The sequence below is a fragment of the Oxyura jamaicensis genome, chromosome 1 (assembly GCF_011077185.1).
Source record: "Oxyura jamaicensis isolate SHBP4307 breed ruddy duck chromosome 1, BPBGC_Ojam_1.0, whole genome shotgun sequence".
In the NCBI taxonomy this organism is placed as follows: domain Eukaryota; kingdom Metazoa; phylum Chordata; class Aves; order Anseriformes; family Anatidae; genus Oxyura; species Oxyura jamaicensis.
The window spans coordinates 46,809,768-46,825,618 of record NC_048893.1 but is presented as its reverse complement, the minus strand read 5'-3'; the positions used below and the strand labels follow the sequence as shown (position 1 = coordinate 46,825,618).

Sequence of the window (15,851 nt, the reverse complement as noted above, 5' to 3'; positions counted from 1 at the left end):
TTTCTGAGTCTGGAAGAATTTTAAAGCTGCCTCTGTATTTTTCTCTTGGACTTCGCATGCATAGGTTGCTGTATTTATGTACAGTCAGTGATGGGACCTCAGCCCAAATTTGGTTTTCATCACAGAATTTGCATTTCATGGTCACAGAAGGTGGAATGAGACCGGTCACTTTCACTTTCCTTTTTAAGGGCTATTTTTAATGTGCTTCGTTTTCTGGCTCCCCTCCATTTGACCTGTGGTGTAATGTTTGGATTAGAGATGCTGCTGGGGAAACATTAAATCCAAACAAACTCCCTTCCACCCTGTTTTCTTGAAATCTTTCTTGGATAGTCACTAATACTCTATTTTTTTTTCCATTACATTCTCTGCTAAACACAGACACACACTAGAGATCTCATGATTAGTAATTTCCCAAACCTGAAGCAGTTCTAAATGCTTTTTGTTTTTTGCCTGTTCTGTATTGGAGGGCAATTAGAAACACCACGGTATTTGCTTGTTTGATTTATTTTTCTTAGCTTTATTTATTTATTGTTTTCATTGTTTTTCCTGAGGATGGGCTGGAAGAAGTGAGGAATTAGAAACCCTGGAAATCCTCGGCACTAACTTCAAAATAAACTTCTCCCCTTGGTAGCATGTCTGCATATAAATAGTGTTGAGTCGTTAAAGGGTTGGTCCCTTACACGGTGATGTACGGAAGCCTTCCGTATGACAGTGCCTTCAGTCACACCTCGCGATGTTATGAGTTCCTTCTTTCACAGCACGCTGATGTGTTCCGTCTTCCCGAAGCCACGCAGACCATGCAGATGCGATGCAGGCAAGCTCTGGGAACGTTTTGAAGAGGGATATTCCCATTTTGCAGAGAGCGTGGCGGAAGCTGAATGAAATATTCAAAGCTCACTGTTAAGAATTTAACAAATGGATCCTCCAGAGCGAGCAATCAGGGCAGGATCAAATGCAACCTCTGCTGTGGCCGTGTTCTGTCTGAATCCTCTCTGAAGCCAAGCTTCCCGAGAAGATGCAGTATTTCTCTATCTTGCCTTATCCATCTTTTATTATCTTATTTCAAGTCTCATAAAATCAGCAACTTGCAATGCAATAAAATCTCTGTTTGCTTTGTCTGTGTCCAACATAACTATATATCTTCCCTCTTACGCCCCACACCTGGGATAACACAACAAGGGTTCTCCTTCTCATGTCTTCACAGAGTGCCTTTGTTCCGGAGTTTTAAAATCAAATCATTTACTTTGTATCCTGTTGTTGGATAAAGTATGTATTTCATATGCAGCTTTGGTAACCCAAGTAACTTAGGAGACTTACATTCTTCCTGCTGCTGCAGAGTATTTTTTTCAAAAATATCTGGTTTGAGTTGATGAATCTGAGAACTATAATCTGTATTTTTGTTATGAGCTTCTTGGCACTGATATGTAATAAATTCACTTCATTACCCCATCCAAGAGAAATACTGCTAAGTTGAGGGTCATGAATGTTTCATATCAATATCCTGTCTTTAATAAATCCTGGTCACTTCTGCAAAAAATCTGTCTGCTTTATGTTTCGGGATATTCATGAGGAAAAATATGGAAAAATGAAATGTTTTAGTCTGCAACTTCCTTCCTTTTCACAGCCTCTGCCTCCTTTGTTTTCCTGATGGATATTGATCGTATGTGCTCACTAGTCCAGGCTGCAACTGCGCTCGGGAGTAGGAACTGAGTCAGCCCGTCCCTCCCTGTGCAAAATGCTCTAACCACCAGCATTTTAAAGCTTACCGGAGGAAGAAGAGCTGGTTACTGGAACTGGAGCCATCTGCCCTCTGAATCCTAAATTACTTGTATATAAAGCATTGTCCCGTATTAAAGACGTTCTAGCCTAAACTCAGCCATGATGCAGAAACCTCGGGTTTAACAGGGAGGAATTGGACTGGTTGTTCTCTATTCAGCTTGGATCCAGCTGCTCTCTGCCCCTACCCACCCTGTGCAGGCTGTTCCCAGTCCTGCTGGCACACGTGTTGGTCAGGACAGGGGAAAGCACAGTCACAAATGGCAAAGATTACCTACTTTTAACAATTGCTATGATAGCAATCAAAGATCTGTCTCCGAGAACAGGCAGCAGCAAATTCCTTTGGAGGAACGCAAGAACAAGACACAGAGTGACCCTTGTGCTTATTGTTCCTGCTTTCAGTAGCCAGCATCTTCAGGACTTGTGCAAGCCGTCACACATCTCTTCTGGGCCTGCTTCTCTGCCTGGTGGCGGTGCTTTGTGCGAGGGGGCCCGCTCGCTTCGGCAAGAGCTTCCCACCCCCTGCGCATTTTCTCACCATGGCAGTCTGAGACCGGTAGGCTTCTGGTGTAAGGGAATCAACCAAGAAAACATTCGTGATAGGAACAGGTTCTGTGCCTGACAGGCCTCACCAGCACATGGCTAGGGCTCACCGGCACTACTGCGGAGCACATTTTTAGTAGTAAGAAGCCTTTCCCAGAATAGCATTGCCCGAGCCTTGAACTTTGCCAGTGTCCCTCTCTACCGAACAGGCTGGCATCTACACTGGCACCTGGTTTGCATTTTCTTTGATCAGTTTGCATCTTGGGGACAGACAGACACCATCGGAGATGATCTGGTGTCTTTGTGAGGGAATTACATACAGTGAAAGAAAGTAGGTGAAAGGAAAATAAATTAAGACTGTATATTCTTATTATGATGAGAATCGCAGGAGATGATCCTATAGGGCCCGTGCTGCTGCAGAAACCTAATTCTGGAGGAGATTAAGCCGTATCATTAGGTATAAGAACAGTTGTTATCTACAAAAAAAAATTCAAGCTATGTTCTCATAACAAATGAAAGCATAGTAGTTTCCCCAATGAGCTGTGATACCAAGATTTAAGTTTACTTTGGAAGATGCTACCAGGATGTAATTTCATAGGTGGGTTTTCTGTGCTGTTATAACTTGTCAAAACACTCTTCAGTTAGTCCAGTTACTGGAATCCCCTGGAGGAAAGCAGCCTTCAGAGGAATGAAAGCCACAGTTTACCGACACAAATAGTTTCACCATCTGTTGCATAATAGGGTGACTTGCTTGGTTATTCCATTGGTTTTTGGTCCTGTCCATACTGAAAGGTATTTGGAAGCAAAAGTCCAGACTACATTTAATGGTGTGATCTTTTTTTGATGTCAGGGTAGGGAAAAAGGAAAGAAAAAAGGCAAGGGAAACTTAAGGAAATTCCTAATAATCCCATCTCTCTGGGATGAAGGGGGAAGGAAGACTCACTGTGCGCGTGGAAGGCAGGAAGCATGATTTTGCAATTATGGTACATGACCAAGACTCCAGAAATCCTGGCTTTTCAGCTCTGCCACAGATTTGCCTGCCATTTTCCACTCCCCTCAGCACAGGCAAAATTAAAATAATCCTGGGAGGGCCCTGGTGCCTTGCAAGGAAAGACGCACATGTTTTTTTCTGCCTGATGCCGTTGCAGGATATCTGGAGCCATCGGCCCTGCAGGCTTCCTAGGTGTCCTCCCAAGAACAAGAGCAGGGTGGGTCCATATTCAGGCTGTCCTGTGTGGGGGCTACAGGGCCTTCCATGTGCAGTGCACATAAAGAGTGTTAGCATTGCTGCGAATAGGAAGTGTCTACAGCATGCATAAACTATCCTTTGTTTTGGGAAACAGGACAAACACCAGATACTGGAACTATTGGCCTGAAGCTCCTGACTTTATTGCTCATTGTTTGGTTTTCAGCTCACGAAGCAATACTTTTCCACCCCAACGACAGCTTATTGCACCGAGAATGTGCGGTGCTGTTGCAGTTGCCGTGGCAGACTTTGCTCCCAAAGACACGTTCCATGTGGAAAGCAGCAATTCCACGCGGTGCAGCTAAAGGCTCGCTGAAACCTGGGAGAACAGCTGGCTTGGCTGACAGATATATATACTCTGTGATGCTGTTATTGAATTGGGGCTGACACCATAAAATCCAGCCCATCGGTGCTTTATCACTTGTGTAGGGTTGCTGTGTTCCAGCTGCACTTTCTGGCTGAACGGTTGGTGGTGGTCTGCTGAGAAGTTACATGTGTGTGTGTGTGGTTGGGGTGTTTCCTCGGTCCGTACCTCCAGGTGCAAGCAGATTCAGCTGTGGAGGAAAGAGTATGAGAATTGTTTGTCCCCAGACCTCCTCATATTTCCAGGAGCTGATATTTTTGTTGGTTAGCGTGGAGCTTACTAGTGCCAACAAAGGTTGCTGGACTTTCACTTATTTCGTGTTTTGTAGGTAGTTTTTGAGCATGAGGAAGCCAACGCCCTGCTGCTGGTTGAGGGAGGCATTGAGTTACATCTCGCAGTATCTGGGAGCCCTTCTGCGCTGTGGGAAGGGAGCCTTCCCAGAGGAAGCCGTGCCGCCGGGTAGTTGCAGCGTGCCCTCGAAGACTCTGCTGGCACGGGCAGGTTGGGTTAACAGCCAAAATTTATAGGAGGTTCCTGGCCAAATAATAATAATAATAATAATAATAAAAAGCAGCTGAAGGAATGAACTAAATCAGTATGTGTTTCCGTCACTGTCTTTTCTGATGCAGTCCTGCCTTACATAGTTGCTACTGCAAATGAGGTCTGGGCTTGTTCTTGTGTCACAAACAGTTTTTTCATGGCAGACACAGGATGACCAGCACGACAGGTCGCATTCTGCACCTGGTGCTGTAATGCTCTGAACTGTGGGATTTTCCAGCTGGGAATTCAGATTTCTGCTGTAGCCTCAGAAAAAACCCAACCACAAAACCAAAGCACCACCACCACCGGTTAAAGCGGGAAGGTTGTTGTAGGTAGCTAATTAAAAATTGTGTAATGGCAATTATGTAGTCTGGCTAGATATTTACTCCTGAAACATGTAAAATAATAGTTTGAGGGAGAGAATTGGAGAGGAGCTATTTTTGCTTTGGTAAAGAGAGCAGCATTCTTTATTTCTGAAAACAGCCGGGGGCTGGTTTGGCAGAAAAATCTTAAACCAGCAGCCGTCATGCTTGCCATCTGCTAAGACAAAGCAAGCCTTAAACAAGGTTGACTCCCGAGTAGAAACAGAGGCAGCGTGCAGTGCACACACATGCTCACCCCTCCTCAGTGATTCTGGGGTCCCAAACTTGCTCATGCCTCCGCACATCACAGTCATTTAAAAGACTGTGGTCCTGGGGGCTTTGCTGGTCACTGCTGTCGCTGCCTCTCCTTCCACACGTGGGAAAGCTGCTTCGCTTTTGTCCACCCCGGTCATCTCATAACTCACGGGGGCTTTTCTCCCTCCTTCCCTAACATGCAGGACGGTGGGGATTACACCGAGGGTGTGTAAAGCCAACTGGCAGAAGGAAAGCATCACAAGCTGTGCTTCCACGCTGGGCTATGGGGTGTGATTTATACATCCTAGACCCCGAAAAACATTTTTTAAAGATGCAGTTTAAGAGAAAAATTCAGGCTGACCTCTTGCCACACACAAGGCTGGGATTTCTGATAAACAAAGCAGAGGTAGAGAGTTACCAGCTCCCTGCTGCCTTCGACTCCAAGTGCCTGTATTAGCTGGGCACTCATGTAGGAAATTTTTAATAAAAAAAAATGGATTCTCAACTTCACTAAAAAAAAAAAAAAAAAAAAGGAAGAAAAATCTGTCGTGGTGGAATTTTTTGTATGTTTTTTTTTCCAACAGAAGCTGAGGAAATCATTATTCTCCCTGTCGCTTTCCTTCCCACTTGAAAAAGTGGGAGGGGAAAGAGCGAAAAAGCTAGAGAAAGAAGAAAAAAGAGAAAACAAATTCATTGTTTAAAAGTGGGAGGGGATTTTTATTACAGCAAAGCTTGCAACACACCTTTGGCGCAACAGATTCCACCCATCTGGCCAAAGTACTGCATATTGGGCCGGGATGGACTGTGTGACAGGCAACTGCATAGTGCACATCTGTGACCAGGAGGGGCTGTGTTCCTCGTGAAGGCACGGGGGTAGCACAGTGCTGCAGCTCCAGGAGCCTTCGCCAGCCGCAGCACAAAGCAGAAAAGAGAGGAGGGATGGATGAGACGGCAGGAGGTCTAAGTCAGTGCTAAGAGTGGGAGACCAGAAGCAATTCGCACTGTGGATTGCCTGGGAAAATCTATTACTTTGTGTAAGTGCAGACGTCAGGATTTGGCTCAAAGGTGTTTTTTCAAGTTAATCTCAATGTCTTGAATTCCACTTGATGAAAAACCAGAAGCAACCGGCAGAGCGGAGGCAAGGTGCAGACTTTGAAGGATGCACGGGTAGGCTGTGGCAGTCGATCTTATGTTGTCTTGGTGTAGCTTTTGGTGAAGGCAGCAGTTCCTTTGAGAAATGGTCGTGACAGCACCTGTGTCCACAAAGAGAAGGTGCCAAAGGCCCACAGCTGCCTTAGGAAAGCAAACCCCCAGGGCTATCGGCATGGGTGAAGCACTTCACTGACCTCCATGCAGCAGGATATATGTGTCTCACAGAGCGACCACTGCGGTGGTCGTGCATCAGGGCATTACCTGCAAGGCTGAGCAGCGGGAGGAGGCAAGGAGCAGACTACTCATGGCAGGAATGTCTCACAGATAGGAGATATTTTCAGATGTCTTGATGAGTTACCAGTGGTCACTGACTGACTGAAGTTACATGAAGCACAGTTGGGTGAAACCTCGCTGTTTCCATCCTGCAGTTTAAGCGTGGGAGAGCTCCTCTGTTTAGAGCCTCAGCTCCATGGGTCAGAAGTGTCAGGAGGACCTGCGCTGGGCAGAACTGCAAGATTGGAGCCCCAGCCTTGTCACAGAGATGAGTCTCACAGAGTCTCTGTATCGTTTCAGCCCGTCTAGCTCACATAACTGCTCATCAGTCTGCTCCCATTGGTTATCAGCATGTCACTGGAGTTTCAAATTCCAGTATTTTCAATTCCATACTTAAAATGATTTGGAACAATTTATTATTTACATTTCTAGGACATCATAAATTAACCTTCCTGATTAAAACAGCAGCGGCGTAATGGATCTCCATCAGCATCTTAGGATGGACTCCTGTCAAAGCAGCGGTCGTGAGCAGGAAATGCAGCGTGGACGACCTGGATTGTTCCTTGCTGTCTCTCTGATCCCTTCTGATGCTTTTTCTTCTTCACCTGTGCAGGCCCGGCTCCTCAGTTGTTGGAACTCTCTGATGGCAATCTCTGCATACATAAATTCATACGTGCGAAGCCTTTTTCAGGGTCTGGGCCTGAGACTGAAAACTCTCCAGCACAGTGTCTGTCCTTCCTACATGCTCGTATTTAATACAGCGGGGCCAGTCTCACTGGGAGTTTCCAGACAGTACAGTGTGGAAGCCATGAAATACAGTAGTTCAGATATAAGCAAGGCTAGAAGGCTGTTGGGTTAGAGTTCCTGGAAAGCCTGGGATGGTGTACAAGTGAGGTAATATCTAAAACATCTTCAAATATATTTCTAAATCAAATGTTGCACAATTAAGTTACAGCTTCAGAGGAATCAAAAGTAGAGGCAGATTTGCTTTTCTGTGGAACAGGGCAAGTGTGTCATATTTAATGATTCTCATAGAAAAATGTGAACTTCAAATTAAAGCCACAGTTGTGTTGTCAGACTAACAAAGTTTTATCATATTGGGACATACAGAGCTGTAGGCCCTTGCATAAAACCAGAGGAGTTCTCACCGTCTCTTTCTAGCAGAGTTTTGCCTTTCCCTAGGTTTTCTCTTTTAGTCTAATAGGTATATTCATGCAGTAATTACACTTTTTCACAGGGTCAGAGACCGATGAGCACCAGGGCTGTGCTGCAGATTGCTTCAGCTGCCTCCTGCTGTCCCTGCGTGAAGCTCTGATCTTTTTTGACAGATATTCTCAAGCTGTGTTTCTTAATGAAACTGTCTTTAAAATAGCAGTCTGTGAGACTACAGAGCTATGATTTTTTTTACAGTTGTGTATCTGAAACAATTTTATATCTTGTTTGAAATTGCTTCATTAAGCTGAACACAGTAGTTCCAAACATACTCGTGCTCCCTGTAGGCAGTGTGCTCCTGCAGCACTTACAGATGCAGGCATCTTTGGTTGCCTAGGTTTCTCCAGTTGCGTGTGGAAATAATTGCAAGACACAAAGAACAATATTAAAAATTCCTTGTGCTTTCCTTGCTTGGTTTATGGCAGAGGTCTGTTGAGTCAAGTACTTAGTATCTGGCTTGTTTAAAGATGACTGCTGTCTTCTTGTGCTGTCATTCAGGTTCTTGTCCACAGTTTCACAGCCTACCTGCACAGAATTTCCTGAAAACATTTGAGGCTCTTTGCAGTTTTGGTTTTGAGTATCCCAACTCATTCCAGCAATTTTGGAAGTGAATACCTTCATAAATCTTTAGATTCCAAGGTGTTTGTAGCAAGAACTTTTCATGGTGTGGCTAAAGTGTTCAAACAATTTAAATACAGTATAAATGGCAGTAAATAATGTATCTTAAAAAACCTGAGTCAGAGGTACTTTCACATTCTTGTTGACCTCTTTCAAGTGGACAAGAAGACCTCATTTTCAATCTAAAAAACTGAATAAATATGTTTAAATAATTAATCTTACATCTTTAGGACAGAACACCAAGGCTTCATAATCATCTTAGAAAGCTGGAATCTCACAAACTGAGGGAAAACTGAAGCATGTAAGCCAAATTTTCATCTGTCTTCTGCACTTGAACTTGTCAACGTTGCACATGAACCCTCCGTACCTGTTATTAGCATATTTATGCACACTAAAGTGCAAGTGGAAGGTCAGGTTAGGTAGCAGGGCTCTGAGTAGTTTGTTACACAGTAAAGTTCAGTTCACATATGCTGATGCGGTATGTCTTATTTCCTCAAATGGAAATTTGAGGACACTTTCTCAGAATGTGTCAGCCTTGCATCTCAAAAACATTTGGTTATTCTTACTGCAACCCCCACACAAAATTAGGTAACATGTTTAGTGTGAGGCTCAAAATATTCAGCCTTGGCTAACACCAAAACCAATTAGAAGGTCATTGCTTCGCCACGTGTTTTATTTCTGTACTAAAGTCAAGCAGCACCTAGCAGTTCCTCTGAAAAAGGAAGGAAGAGAAGAACGGTGAAGTCTGCAGTTCTAGCACAAAAACTGTCAGCATTATAAAAAGCCCTGATCTCTTTGTTTATGAGTTTGTTGAACTAGAAGGATGTTTGCTTAAGATTTTTTTTTTCTTTTTTGAGATGGCTTTTCCATTTTTTAACTCTAGGAGGTAGCTGTCATGTCAAGAACAGTTGTGGAGCAAATAAGCAGCCCTTCTTGCGTGTTCGTAGCACAGTTTCAGCTTTGGCTCCCATGGGGATACAAGCATAGTTTGTATTTCTGCATCTCTGGGACAGAACAGAATTGTCTAGTTTCTTGTTTTGCCTTTTGGTTTTGCTTCAATCTTACTTAGGTTAAGCATAGTTATGTAAAATTCCCAAACCAAGTAAAACAATTTTTTATGGTCTGTCTGATCTTCCAGCCTTTTCATTTCTGATGTTAAGACATTTTTATTTCTGATTTGCTACACACAAAAGCCAAAGTGGCTGAAATTTTGATACTGGAGCAAAATCTGGCAGCAAGTAGACTAGAAAGCTGTGAGGGAAAACCTTGTTCTGTATGCATGAGACAGGAAAATTAATCATCTGAGCACAAGGTTTTTTGATGTTTAGGTTTTGTATAGGAATTGTCCCACTAATACTGGCATAAATCTTTTACAAATATCCCGAGTAATACACGTGTTTGCTAATGGCTTGTTTGATTTTGAACTTGCTTCAGTCGCTTTGGCAAAATCCTATTCCTGAATGAGAAAAAGAGTAACTGGGCCCACAGCCTTCAAGTGCGTGGCTACGGCAGTGAGTCACCTCGTTACTTTCAGTACTGCCTTGGGACCGTTAATGAGCGCAGTTGGTCGGAGTGCCGTGTCCCAGGACAGCCACGAAGCACGCCGGCGAGCAAATCCTGCCGGGTGTTAGATCAGTACTGAGTCAGAGGGGAAAGAAATACTCACCAGCCCCCTGGTCACGTAAAGTGCTCGGTGGAACAGGTCCTCTGGGTATGCAATGGCTGCACCCACTGTCTTCTTTCCATCATTTTTCCTCACAGGGTGGTGTGCCAGGTCCCTCAACCAAATCTGTGGAAATGAAATTAAAAGGGGAGTGAATCTGACTTGCAGATACCTACGAGACTTTCATCTTTTTTATTAACAAATTTGAAATGTTCATATATATATATGTACATATGCACACACAGATAATTAAAAGTCCTTTGTGACCTTTTAAAATTACTGTCCCATCAGTCAGCTGAAATTGCTTTTAGGCAAGGCAGTACAGCTGTGTTGAACAAGTCATGAGATTCCCGATTAATTTCTCTCAAATCTTCACGCGACTTGGCACGAGAGAGGGCCGGTTGTGATGCTGAACCTCCCACTCCTTTGGAAATGCAGAGGAGCAGGTGATGACACCTGAAGCTCCCCTTCCCGGCACCTATGGAAAACCCTGCCTTGTGACTCGGGCTGCTGAAGCTCGGGCTTGGCATGCCAGGCATAGCGACCGGCCGTAGCTGAGCAGTGTATTTTGGTACCAGTATCTGGTTTTCTTGTGGATTTTGAAATGTCAGAAACTCTACTAAAGTTCATAAGCCTTTAAAGAAAAAGGCCCTGACACAAGAAAAGGAGGGAAAAAGAAACAGGAGGGATCTAAGTCCATGTTGCTTACGGAACTTTGTGAAGACTTTTGCACCTGTGCAAAATGTGCATAAAGAGACACTCGGCTAACCTGTTGGTAGCACTTTGTTTACTTGCTTCTCACGGATGTAAACGATTAAATAAAATGCCAAGCAGTGAAGGATTCAGCATAATGATAGCACTGTTTTAGCTTGCTCTGCATGGCTTGTTCTATTAATATATGTTTGTGGTCAGGAAGGAACGCAGTCTCACTTCACTAAAATCTGAAACTCGGTAAAGCATAATATGTGCAGCATTAATTTCGGTTTGACACCTGCCAGGCCAAGATCTTCACCAGCCAAAGGCATTCTTCTGAACCGAGTTCCATCTGTTGTGCAGATCTTTGATTCTGATATTTCTGACTTACTGAAGCCAAAGCAAAAAAGAAGAGCCAGCTCGAAGAAAAATCTCTAGGCAGAATGAACAGTTTTATCAAGGCTAAGTGCAATGGCTTGTTGTCATACTTGGTTTAAGTCCTGCAAGGGAAAAATGTGTGACTGGTTGTGTTACATAACAAAACAGCCCTTCATGCTGGCACTGTTAGTTTTGTTGTTGCAGGAGAGAAACATCTACAGCTAAGTCCAAGCGCGTGATTTTATTGTTGAAATGCTGCAGCCTTTAGAAAGATTTCTTGGTAGGAAAGTTGCTAGGAAAAAAAAAATACTTATTGTACTCGGCAGATAAACATCCTGTAGATTCTGCCGTGGTTCTTACTTGTAAAGGAACAGTGGAATTAATACTTGCCTCAGCTCCTTGAAAGACAGCTCCAGCTATTTAAAATAAGCATTCAAGTGGTTTCTGTCACAAGAAGTTAAATTTCAATCCCCGTGACAAAAGTTGCATGATGAGTTTGTCACATAGCTGACAAAATAATCATTAAAGTGTTCCAGTCGTCTTTGTTTTGCACTTAGAGTGGGTGAGTTGCTCTGTCAGAGCTGCCCTGCCCACCTGGGTAAACATTTGCTTCCTATGGAACCACGAGAAGTCTACTGCAAGTATGAATGCGCTTTATGATCGTCATGGCTTCGTACAACCATCCACTGATTGTTAATTATTATTTGTGATAGTATGGAGAAGAGACTTGATTGAGGGAAATGATGGCTCTGTATGGCTCAGACTGGTAATTAATGGTTGAATGTGTCATGAGTATTATTGAACTCCACTGAATTCACTAAGAAATGCAGAGCATTCAAAATTATATAGAAATCCACTGACATACTTTAGAATTTGATTTTCAGCATTATTTCTAGTGTTGATTCTTGGTGTGACGGATGGCATGTAAGCCAGAGACTCTTGTCTCTGCTCTGTCACACAATCAGGTAGCTTTGTGCTAGCAAATGGGTGCACCTGGCTTCCAAAAGCACAGTCACACCTGTTCTTTCCATATAACTTTTCAAGGCATATTTGGAAAAATCTTTGGCCACGATCTGAATGCTCAGTATTTGTATTTAAGCAGTTCTTCCAAGTAATTCCTAAAAGCTCAGGTGTTCCTCAGAACCTTTCCATTAACTAGACGTTGCTTTTTTCCTTAGTGTGACGTTCCATGCTCGTTTATGCATTTATACCAAAGGATAAATGTCACTGCAAGGATACAGTGATTAGCTGAGGCTTCAGTGCTGGTGCATACGGCTTATTTACAGACAACAATATATAAATCCATAGAAATATCAAGCAAATCTTGCTTCCACTTCAGGTACTAGAGCAGTCAGTGTCAAATCCTGAAAAAAAACCTAGAGGCGTATAAAAACACAGTATAACTCAATCCAATCTTGTCTGCAATGCTTAAGTAATCCTGCCTAAAAAGAGAGCAGGTATTACTGTGTTTGTGTTTTCTTTGCGCAGACATTATTTTCCTTGTATGCATCTGTAGCCACCATTTTATTTGTGGAATCAGTTATCTGATTTCATGGTATGCAACCACAGAGAAATACTAGATAGGACTGTAATTCTTTCATTTTTCACACAGGACACAGAATAACATCCACAGCATTAACTGCTGACACTTCGTCTTTGCTTTTCCCAATAAAAAGCAAATGAAAAGTGAAACGTTGATTTGTTTCAGCTCCTCAAACACTGGGGTTGCTTCCTATGGCTTGAAAAGGGTGAAAACTTAAGACAGCTTGGATTTATTTAGGGGCTTCCCTGTCAATCTGTTTAACATGGATTAAACATGGGCTGGTACAGAAGGCCATCAGTACTGCAGAAATCTGTGGAAGTACAAAACGTGTAAGACACGTTACAAAAAAGTTCAAGAAAACTAGGCAGCTACTGGAACTGAGTAGTGAGAATACAACTGAAAACTTTTGTCACAAAATCCGAATGTTTATGTTTCAGGTTTTAGCAGTCTGTTGCCACATCCGCAGCTACTATGCAGTCATTAGCAAGTGATAAAGAATACATGAACTAGCTGCTGCTGGTATCGAGCCAAAATAGAAACATCTGCATTCTCGAATTGCCTGTAAATTGACAAAATTTTATGCTGCCTTCTTTTCATACCCCGGTACCAAGAATGCATTTAATGCCACAAAGCATGGACCTTTAGAGAGCACAAAGGAGAAGAGAGTGCCAGTGAATGAAGATATATGTACCTTTTAATTACTGCAGTAATGCATAATCCCAGGAGGATTTTGGCAGGAAGGAGTTGAACCTGGTACCATGGGTGGATTCTGCTTCACGTGAGGGAGACCATTTACATTCGCCACAGATTTGATTCTCGCAAAATCATGGCCACTTTTTTTTTTCTGCATGTTGACTGCAATGGTATTAGATTCAAATTTATTTAAAATAAGACAGAGAACTTCCTATCTTGTAGTGCAAGTTTAAGAAAACAGCACAATGTGGAAGAACACAGCCAATCTTAATAATTTATATTTGCTTTCATTTTGATTAGTGTCTTTGATAATTTAATTATGAGAAGTGGAAATGTAAATTACCATAATAGAAGTACACTTATGCTAAGTGTATTTTATGATCACTAATTGACAGAGGTTGGTTTTTATATATACACATTCTGTATATTAATGACTGTGTAGATTAATCAGACCAGAAATTATCAATTTACAGAAACTTTAAAATCCTTCAGTTGTGAAGCATACCTATGGCATATACTCAGCATAAAATTCTCTATCAATTTCATTTTACTGTAGTGTTGTCAGTGGAAAAAATGTGCAGCATTCTACCTTTTTTTTGTTTTTTTTTAATATGCTTATGGTACAGGTTTCATTCTGTAGTTCAGTCTGAAACTGAGCAAGATTTGATTTTGATTGCATTAGAGGAGATAGTATTTATTCTGGATTTATACAGGCATTCTTGGGAAGCTAATTGGACCTGTTGTTCCTGCAAAAGTGTAGGCTTTCCATCCCCAGGATTTTCCCATGTTGATTCAGTTTTCTGGAAGGAGATGGAGTTCCCAAGCAGAGATCAGCATACACTTGGCAGTCATCATTAAATGGTGTCCTCTGATATACTCGAACGGGTTGAAAGAGGTAGGCATGGCTGTCTCTTTGGTAGTGAGCAGAACCCAACAGAGGAGGCAACAAGCACAGAGAAGTGGAACAATGACCACAGTCTGTGAACTTGACAGAGAAACAGCTGCGCACATGCTAAAAGCAGAAGGCTATACATCTTCTCTAAGTCATTTAAATCTTTTTCTGTAAATTATTTTAATCTGAGCATATTAACCTTATATACAGAAAGATATCTATAATGGGGTCAGCTGTCAGTGTTCAGGTTTTACAGGATATGGTTCCACTTTTCTCATTCCCTGGTCCCCACTTTTTGATCCCCAGTGACACCAGGAAGTGGACCACAGTGGTTTTGAATATACTTTGGATGGGTTACATGATCCATGTTGTTCACAGAGTTATAGAAAAAATAGCTCCACAGTGATATATGGAAGAGAAATATTTTTCCACATTCCCTGGAGCGTGATTATTTGGAGCTGTTACAAAACACCAGTGTTCTCTTCCCTGCCTTTGAATCAGTCTGGTGTTTAATTAGCAGCAACAAGAAGAAAAACAACACCCAAATTATACAGCAGGGGTTGGTTTCTGGATAGTCTGTTCTACTTTTTTTACTGATCAGTGATTTGAACTAGTTTCTCATGTTAAATGGGTCCTGAATCAGACCTTCTGAAGTTCATAACAGGGAAATAACCTTATAGTGCTTCATTACCATTTTTAATTTGCACAGGACGGAATAAGTGTTGCTGTACTGCCAAATGCTGTATATCTAGCATTATACTTTCCCGTTTGGCACTCCAGCCATCCATTGCCGCAGGTTGGCTTAGTGCTGGTGGATTTGGATGTGCTGTGTGAGGAGGGCAGGCATTTGCCTGCATTCCGCCTGTTAGAACAGGGCTGGGAGGGAACAGCTGAAAAAGAAAGCAGAAGAGCAGCGCACAAAAGGAGGCCCACTGTCACCACCCATCCCCTTACTAACAAATCCAGCCAACCCACTCCCTGCAGTTATCCAGCAGTTAACCTGTTTGTTCCACCCTTCTCACCATCACCACCTTCACCTTCTGGTCTTTGATTTCAGTGAAGGACAGCACCCACTGGGAGCCAAGACTCGTAATTTATTTCCCTTTTATCCAGGGTCTCCGGCAGCTCGTGAGGGGCTGCAACTCTCTGAAGTCTCAGCTCTCTCCTTTAGCAGGAGTGTTACACACTCACCTTCCAATTCAGGTTCTGCAACCCCACCTCAGTGCTCTTGGAAGCTTGTCCCAACCTGATCCTCCAAGTTTTGTTCTGCTTCATGACAGACCCAGTTCGGCTGTTGTGCTCGGGCCAAGGGGATTACACTTTAAAGTGAATCTACAGGGTTATACGCAAGTTGTTTGCTGTTATGACATTTAGTCATTAAATGATTTCTGGAACATAACACACCTGCCAAAATACACAACACACAGTCCGGCAACCGTGACCAGGCCCGTTCAGTATCCAGCGCTGTGTCCGTGGTTCATACTCGTGGAGTAAACGTGCTGTGCTCAGAAGGGGCTGGAGGGAAGTAGAGGCTGGCACAAATTCTTCATTATATGTCTTTTCCTTTAGCTGAAGAGCTCCAAATGTGACTGGCTGCTGGCGCATCAGTGATGATTGTTCTGTGGAGCAGTGTCGCTGGGAGCTCCCA

General features: G+C 42.9%; 1 protein-coding gene across 4 annotated transcripts in view; it reads left to right on the top strand.

Moving 5' to 3' along the window:
• CRADD (CASP2 and RIPK1 domain containing adaptor with death domain) overlaps window positions 1–15,851 on the top strand; it is a 77,688-nt gene that overhangs the window by 53,407 nt on the left and 8,430 nt on the right. Inside the window, exon 3 of one of the 4 annotated variants that reach the window (XM_035337233.1) lies at window positions 4,258–4,499. The exons of the other annotated variants lie outside the window; for them this stretch is intronic. Coding sequence (XP_035193124.1) covers window positions 4,258–4,268 — 11 coding nt within the window. The 3' untranslated portion in view covers window positions 4,269–4,499. Of the gene's footprint in view, window positions 1–4,257; window positions 4,500–15,851 lie in introns of those variants that run through there. 4 annotated transcript variants of the gene reach the window in all.